Source organism: Cupressus sempervirens, chromosome 10 (assembly GCF_028749045.1).
Source record: "Cupressus sempervirens isolate cs-2001-9-10 chromosome 10, ASM2874904v1, whole genome shotgun sequence".
Lineage (NCBI taxonomy): Eukaryota > Viridiplantae > Streptophyta > Pinopsida > Cupressales > Cupressaceae > Cupressus > Cupressus sempervirens.
In genome coordinates this window covers 793070879-793091272 of record NC_143127.1, presented here as the reverse complement: position 1 = coordinate 793091272, position 20394 = coordinate 793070879, and the positions used below count along the sequence as shown (strand labels likewise).

General features: G+C 33.4%; 1 protein-coding gene across 1 annotated transcript; it reads left to right on the top strand.

Annotated features, from left to right (window-relative positions):
• The first annotated feature begins 227 nt into the window (after positions 1-227).
• LOC149536300 (putative oxidoreductase At4g09670) lies at positions 228-2323 on the top strand. Its single transcript, XM_089803840.1, has 2 exons — positions 228-855; positions 1543-2323. The coding sequence occupies exons 1-2, from the start codon at positions 355-357 to the stop codon at positions 2158-2160; spliced, it is 1119 nt and encodes a 372-aa protein (XP_089659966.1). The 5' UTR covers positions 228-354; the 3' UTR covers positions 2161-2323.
• Positions 2324-20394: the final 18071 nt, after the last annotated feature.

The following is a 20394-nucleotide window of genomic DNA, read 5'->3' as shown; positions in this document are numbered from 1 at the left end:
TTTACTTAATAGATCAAATTTGTAGCTATAGAAATCATCGGATTACAATTGTCTAATCCAATGATGGCTGATAAATATTCAATAAAAACCATTGCCATTTCAGTGACATCAGAAGGTGGGGTCTATAATTGCATGCGGGACTCCGGATCTTTTGAGAGCAGAAGGCTACAAAAGCTGGAGACAATGAAGCATAAAATCTAATCATAAATCCATTGTCCATTGTAGAAGGGGTCCCTTTCCCTTAAACAAATTATATAAAGTTTGTCAACTTGTATCGATAGCCGACACTGGGGACACGCTCCTTTAACTCTCCCACCTGGAAATATGTTTTGAAGTTGCATAGGCGTCAAACACATGACAAACTCAGAGAGGTGTTGTTGTCCAGGAGAAATGGCAGAAGAGAATGGAGTACAGTTTGGAATCCTGGGGTGTGCAAACATAGCCAGAAAACTTGTGAGAGCAATTGGGATTTCACCCACTTCCTCAGTCTATGCCGTTGCCAGCAGATCCATTGACAAGGCTAAGTCCTTTGCCTCTGCCAACAACTTACCTGCAGATGTACAGACATACGGAAGCTATGAGCAGCTTTTGGATGATCCTTGTGTGGATGCACTGTATATTCCTCTGCCTACATCCCTGCATCTTGAATGGGCTCTCAAGGCTGCTCACAAGAAGAAACATATTCTTCTTGAGAAGCCCCCTGCACTTTGTGTTGAAGAACTTGACACCATCATAGAGGCCTGTAATAATAATGGCGTTCAATTCATGGATGGTACCATGTGGATACACCATCCAAGAACTTCCCACATGAAGGCCTTTCTTCAAAATCCAGACCTCTTTGGAGATCTCAAGCTGGTGAGTACTTAATCCTCTGAGACGCTTTATAAATTATTTTAAGCTATGCTTGGGTTTTATCAACAAGCTGGGATTTTTCTTAAATTAAATTTGCGTTTTTTTCTTACTAGGATTTGTCTATTAGAGTGATTTAGAAAGAGCTATTTAATACAAACGCAAAGTGCACAGTTTAAACTGAGCCATCAGCCTTCCCTAAAATCTGGGTCATCCATTTTATAGATTTGTTTTAACGTTTTTACTGGGTTTTACCATGTCAATCTTTTCTGAACTAAGTTGAATTTGATATTGTAAGATTCAAACTGATCTATCTATGCTTTTGAATTGAGAACCTATATCTTATAACATAATAATACCCATAATACATAATAATTATCATGATATTCACGGCTGGTCCATATAAGGACATTTTCCCACTTCTAAGAATCTCTAATCTCTTTTTATCTCCACTTTTTTATATTATAAGATACAGACTGGTGTCGCTTAATTAACTGGATGTGTTTCATTAAATCATGATAGTTGAAATGACAAGTCACAAGTAGGACAGTATTCAACACTAAATTGAATTATGATACTGGAAGATTAGATTATGAAGTTTTTAGTCAAATTGATCCATTTATTTATTTTAATTGTGATCCACAAGAGCCTCCCTCATGAAAGTAAATCACAATTTTCCGTGGTTATTTGCAGGTGCAGAGTACTTTCTCCTATGCAGGTTCAGGTAAGTTCTTTGAAGAGGACATCCGGGTTAAGCCAGATTTGGATGGACTTGGCGCGTTGGGCGATGTTGGATGGTATTGTATTAGGGCAATTTTATGGGCTAATGATTACGAAATGCCTCACAGTGTGATTGCACATCCTGGAGCTGTATTGACTGAAGGTGGAGTGATTACATCTTGTGGGGCTACTTTGTCTTGGCAAGATGGGAGAGTGGCAACTTTCTATTGTTCATTTCACTCACCTATGACAATGGAATTAAGTTTCCTTGGATCAAAAGGAAATATGCGACTTCATGATTTTGTGATTCCTTATGAGGAGAATACTGCATCATTTTTCTCTTCTACAAAAACTGGTAAATACAAGGAAATAAGCAGTGGCTGGGGCCCGAGGCCCAGTGAGCACAAAGTCAATACAGAGTTTCCACAGGAAACTTTGATGGTTGAAGAATTCGCCAGGCTGATTAAGAGAATACAAAAATGTGGAGAAAAGCCCGAATCTCTATGGCCCTCCATCTCAAGGAAAACACAGGTGGTGCTGGATGCTGTAAACGCTTCGATTCAGGAAGGCTTGGTTTCTGTTGCGTTGTGAAGAGTTTTGATCAAATTTTACAGAGTCTTCTTCTGTCAAAGGAAATGAATGCCATGTTTGTTGTGGGCTTTTCTTCCTTGATTTCTATTTTCTGATTTGAATGTATATATACATATTTATGCCAATCTAAGTTTGGACTTAACTAGGTGTACAAATTTTCTCATTATGTGTCTTTACTAATCACTGTATAAAGAAAGTTATCTATGTCATGTAAATTATACGGTAATGCGTGTCGGACGAAAATTAATTCCTCCTATGTTTCTCCACGTTTCAGCTTGTCGACAGACATTAAACTGCATGTGAATTGATATGCCAACTGCTTTTCTCTTCACATGTCCTCCATACAGGTTGTCAGTTAGACTGATAATTAGCATTTTCTGTGATTTCTACAAAGCTGTTAAAATTCCCCACGTGTTTTAGTTTATTTTGTGGTGGGTTTTGCAATTGTTTTAGACCAATTGTTTTAGTATATTTTTGTAAGGTTCTACCATTGAATGAAAACCTATGTATACTTATAAAGAGTGTCAGTTATAACTAAACTAGTGTTCCTGTCAATTTTATCCTGCGGAAGGGAATGCTTCTCTTAGATGAGAATCTATGATTCCCCTAAAACCCCTTTCTCCGCTATTCTAAGAGCATAATTCTCAGCAAATCAAGGATTTTGTCCAAGAGGGATTAATCTGTAGAATCCTATTGAACAGCAGCAACAAAAAAATTCAAATATCCCCCAAATAAAACAATATTGAGAAATAAAAAAATAAGAGCTCTGTTCAGGAGCAATACTTTTATTAAAACCTCCTCTAAAATACTACATAATACATGTTTATATACAATCATCGTAGACTTCAAATCTTTTATTAAAAACTCCTCTAAAATATTACATTATATAATTGTATACAATCATCATAGACTTCAAATCAAAATCCTCAGATTACTGAAACAAAACACAATCTAAACTAATTCATGCTTAGCATAACATATGCATGGTTGCATGATTTATTCTATAAACTATGGTGCATAACAATGATCCAAATAAAACTGAATGAAAACTGCTGCAAGCTGAAACAATCATCGGTAGAGCAGGAGGTTAAACAAAACAATGAAGATGGAGTTGGAGTTTGGTGGTCATATACGTTCGAATGAATCAATCTTCACACTCCCCCTTGATGCTGAGAGGGTCAACAATTTGATTTTGAAGTGCCAAAAACTGATTCTTTGCAATTATCAAATGTAGATTTTCGGTCATCCAAACTATCTCTCCAATCTGAATCACTAAAGCCAACAAGCTTAAACTTATTAGAAGAATAGTGAATGTCAAAATCTACTGTGCTTTTCACATACATCAAAATTCTTTTGGCTGCCTTCATATATTCCTCTGATGAATTTTTCATATAGCTTGAAATCAATGAAACTGAATAAACAATATCAGGTCTCGTGTGAGTTAAAAACATCAAACACCCAACAATGCTCCTATATGATGTCTCATCAACAATCTCAACACCATCATCTCTACATAATGCAACTCTGTGAGGAATTGGAGTGGAAAGAGGTTTACAATTAACCATATATAAAAATTTCAACATATCCTTTGCACATTTTTTTGACAAATAAAAATTTCATATTTACCTTGATAAACCTCCATGCCAATGAAATACTTCATGAAACCTAAATCTTTCATCTCAAACTCAATCATCATAGCAACTTTGAATTCATCTTTTATCTTTGAACAACTACCCATATATAGAAAATCGTCAATATACAAACTCACAATAAAAATATCACTACCTTCTTGTTTGTAGTAAAGGGTAGGTTCACTCTTACTTCTTTGAAAACCATTTTGCTGAAAATATCCATCAATTCTTGCATACTATGCACATGTTGCTTGCTTGAGGCGATACAAAGCCTTCTTCAACTTGTAGACATGATCTTCTTTTCTTCGAATCTCAAAACCTTGTGATTGTCCCAGATATACTTTTTCTTCTAAGTACCTATTCAAGAAGGAACTTTTCACATCATGTGATGAATACTTCATTTCTTCTGAGCTGTAAGAGAGATTAACATCATAATAGTTTATTGTCTTGCTACTGGTGCAAAAGTTTCTTCATAATCAATGACATACCTTTGAGTGAAACCTTTAGCAACCAATCTTGTCTTGTATCTTTCAACACACCCATCACTGTTATACTTGGTCTAGTAGATTCATTTTGTGTCAATCTTCTCCTTTTCATGTGGAAGCTCTACAAGCTCCTATGTCTCATTTGTATGAATGGAATCTATCTCTTTATTCATTACTTGCATCCAAAACTCATTAGCACATGCATCTTCAAAACATGATGACTCAAAGTCAACTTTAGCAAGTAATGCAAAATTTATCATCTCACCTATTGGATCTTCTTCATGCACTTGATTTTGACACCTCTCATAGATATCACTCAATCTTCTTACATTGTTTAGAGGACTTGAGGATAGACTTGCTCTTGAAATGGGTGATGGACTACTTGGTGGGCTTGGTGATTTTGACATAGATCCATTACTTGGTTGCTCATTATCATTATCAACAATAATATCATCATCAAAAATTGATTTTGGCTTTTCAACATGACCTTTTTGATGACCATAAACTCCCCCTTCATGAAAAATCACATCTCTTGAAACAACAATCTTATTAGTAATAGGATTGAATAATCTGTAAGCCTTGTTTTCCTCACTATAACTCAAAAAAATGCATGATTCACTTTTAGCATCTATCTTTTACCTATTCTGATAAGGAATATGAACATAAGCTAAACAACCAAAAAAATTAGAATGATTTATATTAGGCTTTTTCTCATACCATGCTTCAAAATGGAATCATCTTGTATAGGGCACTTGTAGGACTCCTGTTGAGAATATATATGACTGTAGCAATTGAATTAGTCCAAAAAGAATTGTTGAAATCATTGTTTTGTAACATGCTCCTTGCCATTTCTACCACAGTACGATTCTTCCTTTCAGCCACTCCATTTTTTTGAGGTGTGTATGCAGTTGCGAGTTCTCTTTTGATCCCATTCATTTCACAAAAATATGAAGATCTTTAGAGAAAAACTCTCCTTCATGATTTTTTCTCAAACATCTAATTGTGTTACCTTTCTCATTCTCTACACAAGCTTTAAACCTCTTGAATGTATCAAAGGCTTCATCCTTAGTCTTCAAAAAATACACCCAACACATGCGTGAGAAATCATAAATAAAAGTAATAAAATATGATGACTTACCCAAACTTTGTGTTTGCATATGACCACAAATGTTTGAAAGAATAATCCTATTCAATCCAAAAATCAGCAACAAAAAATCCAATACCCAAAAAATAAAAAGATATACAGAAATTAAAAAATTAAGAGTTCTGTTTTTAAAACAACCTAAGAAAAACTTTCTTGCAACAACAATTCTTTTATTCAAAAACTTTTCTAAAATACTACAAAATACATGTTTATATAATTGTCTACAATCACCATAGACTTCAAATCAAAATCCTGAGATTACTAAAACAAAACACAATCTAAATTAATTCATGTGTACCATAACATATGTATGGTTGCATTATTTATTCCATAAACTATGGTACATAACAATGATCCAAATAAAACTAAATGAAAACTTCCGCAAGCTAAAACAATCATCGTTGGAGCAGATGGTCAAACAAAACAATGAAGATGGATTTGGAGTAGAGTTGGAGTTTGGTGGTCATGCACATCAATCTTCACATAATCCGCATCACCCTTGAAAACGGGCTCTCTGCTTTTTTTAGGGGTGCAATTCTCAGTCTATCAAGGATTTTATTTTTTTTTGAAAGAATGAAAATCCTTCGCATGGATAAAATTTTACATTTCTTCCCTCATATAATGCACACAAAAGTGAATTTCTTCGGCAATGGACATATCCTTCACTCCCTCCAAAATCCGCTCTGCCTTATTTTTTGGAGTGGATTTTTAGAATTGTTGTGGACTTTATCCATAATTGTTTTAATACATTGTGATGGAAAATTCTCACACTATCTCTTTTTTTGATACCCTCATTTTCTTTCGGTGTAATTGAGATTCCTATCTAGACCCCATGGTTAGGAGGCATTGTTTCAAGTTACAAAATGTTAAAAAAATAAAAAAATTGAGAAAATTCAAAAGCTCGTGAAAAATTGAGAACTTAAAATTCTAGAATTTTTTTAAAAAAGTTTGGAAAACTCATGTCCAAAATGTCACAAAAATTGGGAAGGGCAAGAATTTCAGAATCCAAATGAGAAAAGTTTCAAAAAAGTTTATAATTTTAGAAATTTGGGAAAAATTTAAAAATATGAGGATGTAAAAAATTGAGAATCTAGAGTCATGTGAGAAATTTTAAAACAAACTAAATAATCAGGAAATCTTAATGGATAGAAGATTGAAGAGTTGGAAAAGTTTGAAAATTTAGAAAATTTGAAAATCTTAGACAATGGAAGAATCTTGAAAATCCAAACTATTTTCAAATTTGGAAAATTGAAAAAAATTGTTTAATCTTGTGAAAGTTCTAAATTTTCATAAATTGTGGCAAAAGGTGAAATGGTGAAATCAAGCAAATATCAGAAAAAAAATGGAATGCCGGAGAATGGAAAAGTTGGAATTAAAAAACATTTTTCAAAATGGACTTTTGTGTGGATGATTTTGGATTTACATGGAAAATTAATTTGAATAATATTTGTTCTGATTTTTTTTTGGAAATAATTTTAAAAATAGAAGAAATTGAAAGAAATTTGATTATTTGAATTAAAACAAGAATATTGATTTTAATGAATATATAATAAATTAAATCCCCCAAAAATTTAAAATTAGATGAATGAAGAATTAGCATCATCATGAAGCTAAAAGGGTCAACATGACAACTTTTGAAAAAGAAGGAGAAAAGCGACAAGTGTCACAGAAATGAGAATCTCGGTGGCTAAGTAAAACAATTGCCTAATATTAGCTTACAAATCTATGACAGTTTTTCCAGAAATATGGCTTATATATTCAAATGGTTTCATTCTTTCTCTCATACACACATAGTTGAAGATCAAATCATGAGCAAGGGAGAAGTCTTCATTAATCCCAAGGAGAAAAGTCTGGAAATCTTAACAAAATTCCAAAATCTTAATCTTTAGGAGGAATTAATCTTTCCTTTTGTGCTTTTCCATATTCTTAAGCATGAAAAAATTCTATTTTGTAGGAAGCAAGAATGTAAGAACCCTAAGAAATAGGATGAAATGAGAGGATTCTATCCTAAATCTAAAATCATGCCAAAGTGGACAGAAATTGGAGATATAGGCCTTGGCAACCTTGATTTGAAAGAATTCAATTAGAGAATGTTTGGATACAACAATCATCATCCTATACACCTAGCTACCAAAATTATGGGAAGTAGAATTGTTATTGTAGCTAGTTTCCCTCCTATCTTTCAACATCTAGAGTTGATCATGGAATGTACCAAACATTATAGTCCATGAGACAAAACAATCAGGGATTCACAATATAATATTCTCATAATTTTTTTTTGCATCCATAACTAAAGCATATGGGATTCCTTCACACTGAGAATGGTGATGAAAATATAGGAGCATGCACGCAAAAATTTACACCACTAGAATTCAGTGTTGTGAAGAGATGATCAACAAGAGATGGTTGAAAAACAATAGATCACAGTATTCTAATATTTTTAGGGAACTAGTATGGCTTGACTTGCAAAGGGAGTATCTAGTGTCATGATCATGATGTTTAGTTGCATTTTTGGCATACCTCATTCCTATAGATTTGAGTCTTGAATGTGGAACTTTGTCAAGAAAATGGTAAATAAAGGTGACAAGATAGATTGGGTTGTGCTCATAAGTGACAACCTAAATGAACAATTGATCAATCTAGAGTACATAAGAAAATTATCTATATGCTAGCAGGTAGGATGAATTATAATGAGTTGAGATGCAAAGGATTGATTGGGAGTGGAACCCAACACTTGAAAGTTCATTAATGTTATTTGTTGTTGCATTTGCATTCTAGTGATTATTATGCAAGGGTTAATGATGTCTTTTCCATGCGCAGTGAGGACCCTACAAAAGAAGTTGCATATGAAATTATCAATTGGTTCAATTAGGCTGGTGGAGGAATATGGCTCTTGGTTCATTTGATTTTCCACATTTTCATACATTTGAGTTCAAGAATTTTCCATGGAGTCATAGAAACATTTAAGGTACCCAATAGATAATATGATCTTGGTGGAACTCACTTAGAAACTCATGGTCTATGAAAAGATTCAAAAGTGGAAGAAGAAGTTAGGAGTGTAGTTCACAATTTCTATTAGAGAAGTTAAAACTATGACATGCTCATGTCTAAAGGTAGTTGAATGATCATTAGACAAACTCCACTTTTTTTGTATTCCCCTATATTAAAAAAGTTTGGTTTTGATCCCTTCAACAATATCACATTAGTAGCAGGATCAAAGTATCAACATAAAGTTCACCTTGATGATTTTTGGAAAAATGTTGTGGATGAGAATGAGATTAGAAAGAAAATGCATTAAAGATTGCCATTGAACATTATCAGAGCATGCAACATATTTTAGGTTCCTGATAAGATGGAGCAAGATCCAAATGTGATGCAAAAATAATTCAATCCTGAAATGACAGATCATCTATATGATTGGAAAAAGAAAGAAGTCATAGATTTGGATACTCTTTCAAAGCATGTCTTGGATTTTTCAAAGTGGTGGATTGAGCATAAGATTGAAAAACTAGTTATACTAACAAATGGATTTACATATAGATTGATTGGTCACTGACCGCTCAAGGATGAAAAACTAGAAAAAATATCCAAAGAGACAATTGAAGAAAGACAAACTCCATTAGAAAGTGTAGAAACCAAGTTCAAGTGAAAGAGGTATCATGAGAAAAGCATCCCAAGAGTGGGAAAAATATCTAAGAGCTTCAACAAAAGGGAAAAAAACTTGGAAATGCTCCCTCTTCTCCAAGTCTCACTCTTACTATTCAAGAGATAGAAACATTTGAAACACAAGAATTAGAGATAAGCATAAGGAGATTTGAGCAAGAAGAAAAATTGGTACATTATAGGATAAGTATAAATACCTATGAAAAATTTGTACAAGAGAGAGGAAGAGACCAAGATAGATCTATGGAGGAGTGTCTTGCTGCAATCTTAGAGAGAGAAATGATAGAGGTTGGGGCTGGTCTAGAAGAGGTAGAAGCACCTATAGAAGCGATACAGTTTCCAAATATTGAAGTTTTAGCTCCTGAAGTGAGAATGGATAGTCAAGGATCAGTGAAGACGAGGTCAACATTCAAGAAGTCCAAAGAAAAGAACAACTTGTGATCCCAGGAGACCAAAGTATACCCATTCTAGAATGGTTGAAGCAAATAATTTAGAAGAGTCGACATAAGGAGGCAGATCCAAAAATTGAATTACAGGAAATTCTAGACTAAGAAAACCAATCAAAAGAGAAAGGGAAAGCAAAAGGATTCACTAAGGTTGTCAGAGGAGAATTGGGGTCCATGATTTTGTAGATTATAACTCCTATAGTTGACAAGGGTGTAAACTAGATTGCTTCAAATGAGTTCCATATCATGAAAATCAATCTTGGTCATGCCTCCTAGGATTAAATCATAGAAGAGTTTGATGACTCTACATAGGATTTGAAAGATAGACTAAATAAGTTAGAACATGAATACTAAAAACAAAAAGGAGAAATCAAAGTCTTGTGCCAGTACTGTTAGAAACAATAGTCCACCAAGATAATTGAGGTGGGGGGGATTGAACGAGAACTATCCAACAATTAAAACATTTATCCTCTTTAAACAAACTTATCCATTAAACCAAAGTAAAAAACAACCATAAAGATGCACATAAACAACTACACCATATATGTTGACTAGGGAAACCCTTGATCAGAGGGAAAACCCCAGTGGAAATGATATCCACAAGATGATGCACTAATATAAATATTCCATGTTAGAGGATGGACCTTGTTAGGAGTCTATTACAACATTTAGTTCAAAGATTCCCTGTTAGGAGACTTTGAATCCCTATTAAGAGATTACAACCCTATTAGGAGTTGCGGAAGATAGTTGATCCCACGATTCAAATAGCTTCAGGATCAGATCAATGAACCCACTATCCAATTGGCCTTGGTACTATTCCTTTTAGAATAATAGATGTGAAAGAAGCTTCTACTTCTTCCTCTATCTAGTATGTCAAAATTCTTCTCCCTCAGACCATGTAATTAGATCTAGAACTTGGTTTCAATAATAATAACCCTTAAGGTCACTTACACGCATAGGTAAATCACTCTACTTCTTTAGCGCTCTTCTTTCACAATAGTTCACAAGTCTCATGTATTATCTATATGTGTTAAACATGGAAAATATATTTCCTTTATACCATGCCCAATAATAAATCCTTGAGTCAGCTTCCCACTTAATTAAAATATGTCAATTAAATGAATACACATTTAATTAATGTTGTCGGATCACATTCATAAGCAAAATTTTACTCGTGTGACTTCCATACATGCACATTCTCTAACATCATCACTGGCTAGCATATTGTCTCTAGTTAACTACACAACCTTTCATTACATTTCTGATGAATTGCAACAATCACACAATAGGAATTGCTTTCCTAATACTCTGGTTTCATACATTTCTCTGTAGATCAATAATATCTTCTGTATACTACCAATTTAGGTTTTGTCCACTTACCATTGTAACACACACATATTGTAGTGTACTTTGACAACTGCACATCAATAGATGAGTAATTTATTGTTCTTAATACAAAGATCACAGTCTACTATTATGTCAGTCTTCACAAACTTACTACTATGTTGTTATCAATGACAAACACAATCATGAATACATCACATCAATGCTTTGCAATGCTCCCCCATAGTGATAGCATCAACATCCATCCTAAAAATCTCCCCCTTTGGCATTGATGGTAAAATAGATGAAAAACATCTAAGTTCCAAGAATACCAAGTACACAGATCAATCAATTCTTTCTTTATTCTCCCCAAGAAAACATCATGCATCATATTCTCGTGTCTTCTTCATAGAACGTTTTTCATGCCACTCTCTCCCATATTGACATCAATGTCAAAGGTTAAGGTGTAATACATAAATAGTTTAATTTCTCAAAGATACAATAACCTGTCAGCATGACCACAAGCCAATTTGTTGCTTTACAATAAATCCATAAATAGCTCAAGTGTCTAGAGACATTTTTGCATACTAATTAAAAATTACCAAGAGTCCTTTGTTGACTATGTGCATCACAGATACTCCCCTATTAAGGAAGCATCAACATTCAATCCAGTCTAACAATGGTGCTATGTGCCCTAGACTGATGCACTTTTGCATCTTCTATTCTGAAGCAGGCAGGGGCATAACCCCATGCATACCTCTTAGGTACTCAAATGTGTCCTTTGGTAAGGCATTTGTGAAAATGTCTGTAATCTATTCCTTAGTGTTAATATACTCTAGTCTAATTTCTTTCTCTACAACTTTCTCTCTCAACACATGATACTTTATAAAGATGTGTTTAGTCTTAGAATACAAATCAAGATTCTTGGACATGTTTACTATACTTGTGTTATCATATTAAATGATAATAGGTTCTCCGAATGTAATTCCAATATCCTTCTTCATCTGCTTTATCCATATAACTTGATTACGTTTGTTTGTTACTGCAACATATTCTGCCTCTGCAATATTCTGTGAAGTGCAAAAACTAATCTTCCACCAACAAAGAATGCCCCTCCACTAGTGCTTTTTCTATCATCCATATCTCCTTCCCAATCAACATCGGTATAAGTGCAAAGAGTAAAATCATTGTCTCTATCATACCAAACACAATAATTAGATGTCCCTTTTAGATACCTAAATATCCTTTTTACTGTTGTGTAGTGATATTCTTTAGGATCAGCCTAAAATCTTGCCACAATTCCAACCGCAATTAGCTATATTTGGTCTACTATGAGTTAGATACTACAATCCTTCAATAATAGATCTATACTTCTTTTGTTCAACAACGATTGTCTCAGCCTTGCTAGATAACTTGTGACCAGTTACTATAGGAGTTCTAGTCCAAATCTTTTTAGTAAATTTTTCAAATACTTGGTTTGAGAATATAAAGATACCTTCTTTGTTTTGAAAAATTTTCAATCCTAAGAAAAATTTCATTTCTCCTATCATACTCACCTCAAATTCATTTTTCATATCTTCTGAGAATTTGTTATTGGCTTCATCGTTTCCTCCAAAAATGATATCATCAACAAATACGATGATTATCAATAAACCATTTTCTATTTCTTTTAGGTACAAGTTGTTTTCTACTATTCCTTTAACAAATCCAAGCTTTGCTAAGCATTTATCTAACCTTACATACGAGGTTCTACATGCTTTCTTTAATCTGCAAACCATATTCTTCTCCTCTGTCAAGGGAAAATCTTCTCACTGCTCAATATAAACTTCTTCAAGTTCTCCATTCAAGAATTTTGACTTAACATCCATATGATATACCTTGAAGTTTTTATTTCCTACATATGCCAAGAACATTCTAACTGCTTCCATTATTTCTACAAGTGCATATGTTTCCTCAAAGTCTATTCCTTCTTGTTGAGAATAACCTTTACATACTAGTCTTGCTTTGCCTCTTATTACTTCTTTTTGTTCATTCATTTTATTTTTGAATACCCACTTTGTGCCAATGACATTCTTGTTCTTAGGTCTAGGAATTAATTCCCATGTGCCATTCTTTATTATCTGTTGAAGTTCTTCCTCCATTACTTTCATCCAATGATCATCCTTGATTGCTTCATCTGTTCTCTTTGGTTCTACTTTAGATATTAGACATATTTCTTCATTGATTCTTCTTCTTGTCATTACTCCTTTTTCTTTACTTTCTATTATCTAATTAGTAGGATGATTTCTTATCATATTCTTATTTGGGGTAGGAGTTGCTGCTTCAACTCTTATTTTTGGTCATGTGCTTTGTTCTTCTCTTATTTCTTTAGTTTGCACATTATTCTACAATTCATTGTTAGTCTTGAGAAATAATTCATTACATCTATTGGCCATCCTAGAATAATTATCTTCATCAGACTTATAATCCATCATCTTTTCTTTGGTTCCATACTTTTCATCTATTCTCACATTTGCACACTCTACTATAGTTTTTGTTCTATAGTTGAAACATATGTAAGCTTTACTTTTTAATGAATAGCCAAGAAGCATAACTTCATCACTTCTTGGATCAAACTTATTGATATCATCATCTCTTTTGATGTAAAATTTGCTTCCAAATATTCTAAAATATTTGACTGATGGTGAGTATCTAAACCATAACTCATAAGGTGTTTTCTCCATACCTTTTCTGATCTATACTTTGTTCAGAGTGTATACCAGAATATTGACTTCTTATCTCCAAAATGTCTTTGGTACATCAATCTCAAATAATATAGCTCTTGCTTCTTCAACAATTGATCTATTTCTTCTTTCAACAATCCCATTCTACTCAGGTGAACAAGGTGAAGATAGCTAACTCCTGATTCCATGCTCTTCACAATAGATATTTAATTCTCTAGAAGTGAATTATCCTCCTCTATTAGATCTTAAGTTCTTGATTTTAACTCTAGATTCATTGTCTACTATGTTCTTGAATATTTTGAATTTCTCAAATGCTTTTAATTTTTCTTTAAGAAAAGCTACCCACATCATTCTGGTAAAATTATCAACAAGAATCATAAAATAACTTTCTAGATAGAATCCTCTTGTTCTTGAAGGACCACTTAAATCTATATGGACCAATTCAAGCTTCTCTTTAGTACAAAAATTCTTGCTAGGAAATGAAACTTTCTTCTTCTTAGTCAAGATACATTCCTTACAAATAATGTCAGTAGGTTTAGTGATTTTAGGTAAATCTCTCACAACATGTGTATTACTAACTTTCATAATGTTATCAAATTTATGTGACAAAATCTTCTTTTCCATAACCAACTATTGTCAATGTTAGCTACTAAACATGTTATTTCAGTGGTGTTCAATTGAAATACATTACCTTTGGTTCTTGTGCCTATACCAAGCAATTTTCCTTCCTTGTCCTTAATGAAACATGTGCCATTACCAAACTATAATTGGTAACCCTTGTCCATAAGTTGTCCAACACTTAACAAGTTATGTTTTAGTCCATCAACAAAGTAAACAACATCAATATTTGTTTTACCATCAAGTGTGATAGATCCAATTCTTGTAATGTGATAGGCTGCATTATTCCCTACTCTAACAATCCCTCCATCATGACTTTTGAATTCGATAGATTTTCTCATATCACTAGTCATGTGATGTGAACAACCACTATCAATGATCAATTCTTTTCTTTCAAGTTGTAAGACCAACACACTTTCTTCTCTAATTTATTTTTCAAGATCATCCTCCATTATAGCTACAAATCCCAATTCACCTTCACTTATGCTTTGATCATATTCTTCTTCCTCTTCTTCATTAGCATGTAAGTAATTTCTAGATTTTCAAGGTCTAAATCTTCCCCTATACTTCTTTTCTCTTTATGACACTTAGATGCATAATGACCATATTCATTACATGTCCAACACTTAAAGATATTCTTACTATTTTTTTCTCTTTTCATAAGAAGGGCCACTCCTTTGATCTTTTCCTCAATAAACTTGCTGCTACTAGCAATGTCTTCTTACACTTTTGTGTTCTTTACTAGACCAGGTTTAATATTTAATGCACTGAATGCTGTCCCAAATGTTGCTAATTCTCCAAATTGTTTTAGATTGAATTCTACAGCTTCCAATCTATCAAGCAATGTTTCTTGGGTGAAATTATTAGTACAAGGTGTATGCCTAAAATGTGGGCACACTACTATAGGTCATTATATCCAAGATTTCTCAAAAGTGAGGTCTCGAATGGCGACTCATAGCTCTCTATTCATGGAGTGCAAAAGTTTGCAATGGAGGCCCTCAGTTTAACCTAGTTCATGCCCATGCAAGTACACCATGAAATGAGAGATTCAAAGAGGAAAAGAAAGAGTGCTAGTCTCCATGATCATCAGATATTTATGAAAATGAAGATGCAAGCTAATCTAAATGATAACAATGCAAAACAAAGCAAGATCTAATCTATGAAAGCAAATATGACTCTAAACTAATATGCAAATGCAATGATAAAAGCCCATGATGAAAGCCATGGGTGCAAGAGAGAATGAGACAAGAAGATAGAAGTTCTCCACAAAAGCTTTAACATTCAAAACTCCTTCAAATTTTCTCTCCAATCCTACAGCATAACAATAGCATAATCATGGATATCCAAAATGAGGAGAGGGCTCTCCCTTATAAAGAAGATTGGACAATCTAGATTGAGAGGAAAGAGATTTAATCAAGGGTGGAGAAATAATGATCCATGTGAAATAAGGATCCGCCAATGAGAAAAGAGAAGTGGTTGAGAAGAAAGTGGAAAGATAAATCCCACTTAGAAATATGTGCATTTAAGTGTAGATAAATTAAATAAAAGAATTTATTTTATTTCTTTTTTCATCAAAAAGAGACATTTAAGTGGGATTTTCATTTAATTAAAAGGGAGCAAGTTCTTTTAATTAAATAGGAGATAATTAAAATAAAAGAGGGGCTTTTCTCTTAATTAATTAAATGTGGATGAATTTAATTAAAAGAGAGGTTTTCTTTTAATTAAATGAGGACTTATTTTATTTAATTAAAATAGAGATTTTCTTTTAATTAAATAAAACTTAGGATAAAATGATCAACCTTAGAAAAAAAGAATAATTGAATTTGATCAAGGAAATTTATTTAAATTGATTTAATAAAATATTACACACCATTGATTCAAGAAATTTGATAAATTGATAAATTGAATAAAGGGTGCCCATAGTCTAGGCGACCATTTTAGGGTGCATACATTTGCCCCTCTTTGACTAATGTGTGATCGATTTGGGAACACATGTAATCAAAGAAAGAAATTGAAGTGTGAGATCGATTTGGGATCACAAAACAACCCAGATGTGTGGTCGAATCGGGAACACATCAGGACAAAGAATACAAATAAATTTTGACTTGAAAAAGTCAAGAATAAAATTGATAAAACTGAATCAAAGATTGAATTTGATAATCACTACCCCTCGTGATCGAAATTGAAATGAGATATAGGAGAAACAATAAATTGATAAATCTGATCAAATCGAACAAAAGATAAGGTTCTTGATGTAAGATGAAAGATATAGGAATCATAGAACTAAGGTAGATCATCAAGCATGAAATATTATGCCCCAAAGGTGATTTAGAAGAAAAGAAGTGGGGAAAAAGAAAATGGAAGATAGAAGTTTGAAAGATATAGAAAGAAATAGAAAGAAGAAAAGAAAATGCCCCAAAATCAATCAATATTTAAGATAGAAATTTCGATTGAGATCATGAAAGAAGATAAGGAAATGAAGATCAAAACATGACCACATTTGAATAAAAGTCCACAATAAAGATGAAGGGAGAACCCTCTCAAACTCATAATGCAGCCTAAAAATGCAAACTAACATGAAGTCTAATAATGCAAGCTACATGAAAATGCAAAGGTGTACTTGCAAAAGAGCAACTGTAACATAAGATTTTTGTGTTCATCATTCATTAGAGAATGTAAAAGAACTTATTTTCATCATTGGGCCATTATTAACAGACATCAAAAAATCACACAATCATCACTAGTCACAAGTGTAACTATGAAGATATGAATGTAATTTATATCAGATTGGAATGTGGAAAGATTCTAACATAAGCATCAAAGACATAAATGTCAAAATGACTTCAATGTTAGCTTACCCAATTTAATGTAGCAAAACCATGCTCGCATCAAGACATAGATGCCAAGATGACCATAAGAACGGTTGTGCAAAAACAATCACGGATGATGCCTCAAATCTCCTAAGTGTTTCAAGGGGACAACAAGAGACACTCTAGAGTTTCAAGACCACACCTGCAAGCAAAAAAATATATAAAAACATGTCCCATGCCCCAAGTCCTCTAGCGATGCATCATGGAGAGACTTATTAGACAAGGACACTGAACAAGAATCAATAATAGTCAGCACACAAAGAAAAAATCATGATATAAGTCAAGCATTAAGTGTTGCATTTAAAATTTAAGTGTGTTAACTAATACTGAGTTCCGAGGATAAGGATCAAATGCTTGCAGGAAAGGAAGATCACATGATGATACTGGGTAAGACCAAACCAATAAGTGTTGAAAAACACTCGATTTCAATGGTTGTATTAAAAAATACAATTGGGGTGGTGTTGAAAAACACCATTTGCGAGGTGTTCTAAAGACTAACATATCTAAGAGACCAAAGCTAACATAGTTATGCCCCCTAGACAAAGACCAATTCCAAACCAAGGCAACAAGGACAAGGCATGATGGAGAAAGGCTAAGTGTCGAGGACATGTGCTAAGAAATAGGGGTGCAAAGACCTCAAGTAGTGCTCATTTCCAAGTTTTCACCACTTGGATTTTTAAAAAAAAAAAATTCATGACTTTTTATAAATTTTTTTGTATTTTTGCTACCAAGGCGCCTATTTCCAGGTTTTCACCAAGGCATTTTTTCTATTTTTTTTTCTTTTTTGAATTTTGATTTTTTTTTTTTGTATTTTTGGAATATATAATTTTTTTGTATTTTTTGTGAAATATATCATTTTTTTGAATTTTTTGAAATATATCATTTTTTTGGATTTTTTTTAGGATCAATAAATATGTACAAAGATGCCCTTAGATAGAACCATCAAACTCTCAAGCAAGATCACATCGTGCAGTCCCAATGTCTAACAAGGTAGAGGACATGATGGAGCAACAAGCTGGTGGATATGATGGATAAGCAGGGAGTGTATGAAACAAGTGAAAGTGATCTTCAAGGACTAACTCCTCAAGAGTACCCAAACTAGGAAAAATTTGTCATGTAAAGTACATTTGGACAAGAAATGAAAGGCCAGCATAGGACAACTCATGAAGGAATAATGTAAAAGTGGTAAAGATGCAATCCAAAGGAGTAGACATGTCGAGAGGCTTCATAGCATCGTATTTATTCTTTTTTATTAGATCAAGACCAAAGGGGTAAATGGGAAAAGGATAGTGAAAGGCTTAGAATAAATGGAAGAAAATAGATATGAAGGTTAAATATGAAAGGAATGAAAACAAGATCATTATACGATAGCTCACAAGATAGCCAAATGTTTGTGTATAGGTCAACATTGTCAAGATCAAAGAGAGAAGGTAGAATGGATGAAGATGTAGAAGAACTATGCATGATGCCTGATTGCCAGGTTTTCATCATGGTACTTATCCAAGGTACCACAAGGAAGTGGTTTTCACCATAGGATGAATTTATTTCTATTTACTTTTGCTACCAAGGTGCTTGATTACCAGGTTTTCACCAAGGCACATTTTCAATTTTTTCATTTTTTTCATTTTTCTTTTTTTTCTCAAATTGTTTTGAATTTTTTGGAAGAAGTCAAGCCTTTTAGGAAATGCTCCTTGAAAGTTTGAACCATGACATACAAAGGAGTTGAAATGATATGCTCAAAGATGCTAATAGGGAAAGGAAGAGGGAAGACAAAAATGGAGGATATGGCTTTATGCAAAGCAAGTGAGATTGGAAGATGGAAATGAAGACAAGATCAATGTCAAAACACACCTTGAAGGGTAGTGAGAGGATGGAGAAAATTTGAATGAGGGAATACATGAAGGAATATGGCGAGTGGATAGAAGAGGTTACAATTTAGGCACATGGAATGGAAGAATGCTTTTGGAAGAAGATGAAGGTATCATTAGTTGAATCATCTATGTTATTGTTTTGAAAGGTGGTGTTAGAATTTTCAAGATCTTCCATATTACTTCATCATCCAATTCATTTCCACCATGAGATGTGATTCCTATAACAATCTCAAATATTCTACCAATATAGCTTCTTAAAGATTCATCTTCCATCATTCTAGCATGAAATGCACAATGCAAATTTTGTAATCTAATTCTTTTTGCATGTATATACCCTCATAATTAGATTCTAAAGTTTTCCAAATTTCATGAGATGTTTTGAGTAGTTTTACCTAACTATAATCACTTTCAAGTAGAGCTGACAATATTTCTTTTCTTTCCCTTATGTTGCACATAAATACTTCTCTCTGGTCCTCAATACATCTTTCAAGATTGTCTTCTTCCACAATATTCTTAGATACCTTGGTTACAAGACAATATCCTAGACCCATGCACAAAAGATGAGTCTTCATCTTATCCTTCTAGCTGTCATAATTTGGTCCATCAAATATCAGACTTTCTTTTCTAAACATGTTTTCCATGGATCTCCCAAAGCTGTTAAACTTTTTCTTTAAGGACCTGAAGCTATGATACCAATTGTTAAAAATAATAGTCCACCAAGATAACTAAGAGGGGGGGTGAATCAATTATCCAACAATTAAAACATTTATCCTCTTCAAACAAACTTAACTATTCAACCAAAGCAAACAAAAATTATAAAGATGCACATAAATAATTGCACTAGATATGTTGACTAGGGAAACCATTGATTAGAGGGAAAACCTCGGTGGGAATGATGCCCACAAGATGATGTACTAATATAAATATTCCTTGTTATAGGATGGACCCTGTTAGGAGTCTATTACAAAATTTAGTACAAAGAGTCCCTGTTCGGAGCCTTTGAATCGTTGTTAGGAGATTCCAACCCTATTAGGAGTTTTTCTTACCCTATTAGGAGTTGTGGAAGATACCTGAACCCATTGTTCAAATAGCTTTAGAATCATATCAATGGACTCACTGTCCAATTGACCTCGGTACTACTCCTTTTAGAATAATAGATGTGAAACAAGCTTCTACTTCTTCCTCTGTCCAATACATTAGACTTCTTCTCTCTCAAACCATGCAATCAGATCTACAACTTAGTTCTCAATAACAATAACCCTTAAGGTCACTTAGACACATAGGTAAATCAATCTACTTCTTTAGCACTCTACTTCTACAATAGTTCGCAAGTCTCTTGTATTCTTTGTATGTGTTAAACACAGAAAACTATCTTTCCTTTATACCATGCCCAATACTATATCCTTGAGTTGGCTTCCCACTTAAGTAAAATATGTCAATTAAATGAATACCCATTTAAT